At 59.0% G+C, this 1,395-nt stretch overlaps 1 protein-coding gene across 1 annotated transcript in view; it reads right to left on the reverse strand.

Moving 5' to 3' along the window:
• The window catches only part of PPTG_20147 (hypothetical protein), a gene marked incomplete at both ends in the record, with an annotated part of 5,649 nt that extends 4,464 nt beyond the window's left edge, over window positions 1-1,185 (reverse strand). The window contains 2 exons of the mRNA XM_008918784.1: window positions 45-383; window positions 750-1,185. Coding sequence (XP_008917032.1) covers window positions 45-383; window positions 750-1,185 — 775 coding nt within the window. The remainder of the gene's footprint in view (window positions 1-44; window positions 384-749) is intronic.
• Between the last annotated feature and the right edge of the window lie 210 nt (window positions 1,186-1,395).

The following is a 1,395-nucleotide window of genomic DNA, read 5'->3' on the forward strand; positions in this document are numbered from 1 at the left end:
CACGCCCTGTGCGTTGGTAAAGAGCGCCACAGCGCCTGCCTCACCATCAGTTGTTGTCATCTGACTCACTCCTACCATGCCAGCCGGCAGTCCTGTGCCGCCAATTCCAGGGATTACCATCGTCTGGCCTGTCGTCCCTGCCATGGGGATCAGGTACCGGCCCGGTGCCGTTGCCCACGCCTGTCCAATGTTTTGCATTCCTTGTGCGACGTTATCCATTGGGTCGTCGATCTTGGTTGCCTTTGCCACGGCTCTCTCCAGCATCTTCGGCTTCAGCGGCTGTTGCACCAGCTTCTTGGTTGTCTTGTCCAAGCATCTATAGAACAGGGCGAGCAGGACTCTCTCGCTCACCTTGTTCTTGCCCACCACTTCTCGTAACGCCGCTACGAAGTCAGAATAAGTTTCACCGAGCATCATACGCCTCATGTTCACCCTCCACTCCGCGGCCGACTTGTCAAGGCGTTCTCCGTACCATCTCAACAATGCTTTCTTGAGGTACGTTCACGTTTTTCTATGATCTGTGAGCCTACGATCCATATTGACCCACCATCGTGCTACATTCTCCATCAACTTGTTCCCTAAGATGAAGTACAGCGCTCGATCAGACCAAGTTCCGCGACCCGACTCCTCAGCACCACGCAATGCCAAGTCAACCCTGTCGATTCAGGTCGACACAGACACCTTGGGCGATGGTGTAAACGTGGGCAGCTCTAAGTCTTTCACACTCTTCCGCTTAGGTCGCCGTTCACGTCGTTCATGCCGCTCGCGTCGTTCGCGTTCGTTGCGCCGTCCTCGTCGTACACGTCGTCCGCGTCGATCACGTCGCCGCTGTTCTCGATCTGAATCACTCTCTGAGCTGAACGAGCCCTCGTCGTCACTTGCGCCACTACTCTCGTCACCACTGGAGCTGCTGTCGCTCTCGTCGCTGCCGGCGTTACTACTGGGGAGCCCTTCGGAGTCGGCGTCGTCGTTATCGTCGTCGCCGTCTCCGTCGGCTCCGTCGCTGTTGTCGTCCCCTCCGTCGTCGTCCGAGGGGTCCGCAGCAGCAGCGCTGGCCATACGTCGAGCCGCTTGTCCTTCCCCGTCGCTGTCGGAGTCGTCCTGGTGACCAGGGTGTCGCTCGTACCGCCACAGCACCGCCGTGTCGTCGTCCATGGCGCCGTCCACCGTGGTCATCAGTGCCATATGCAGGTTGTAGCCGCGCCACCATGTCTCTCAACTCGCTAATGGCGACCGCCATAGCCGTTACATCCGGTTGAGTGGTCGCCACCGTGCCACCCGATCCGCCGGCATTCCCAGAAGTGTCGTCGATCGCCGGTGTCTCATCCTCGACCTGTGGATCCGCGTCGTGCTCAGAGCTTCGATGATGGCACCGTCTTCGTCGGCACTCACTTC

Source organism: Phytophthora parasitica (genome assembly GCF_000247585.1).
Source record: "Phytophthora parasitica INRA-310 unplaced genomic scaffold supercont2.309, whole genome shotgun sequence".
Classification (NCBI taxonomy): Eukaryota; Oomycota; class Peronosporomycetes; order Peronosporales; family Peronosporaceae; genus Phytophthora; species Phytophthora nicotianae.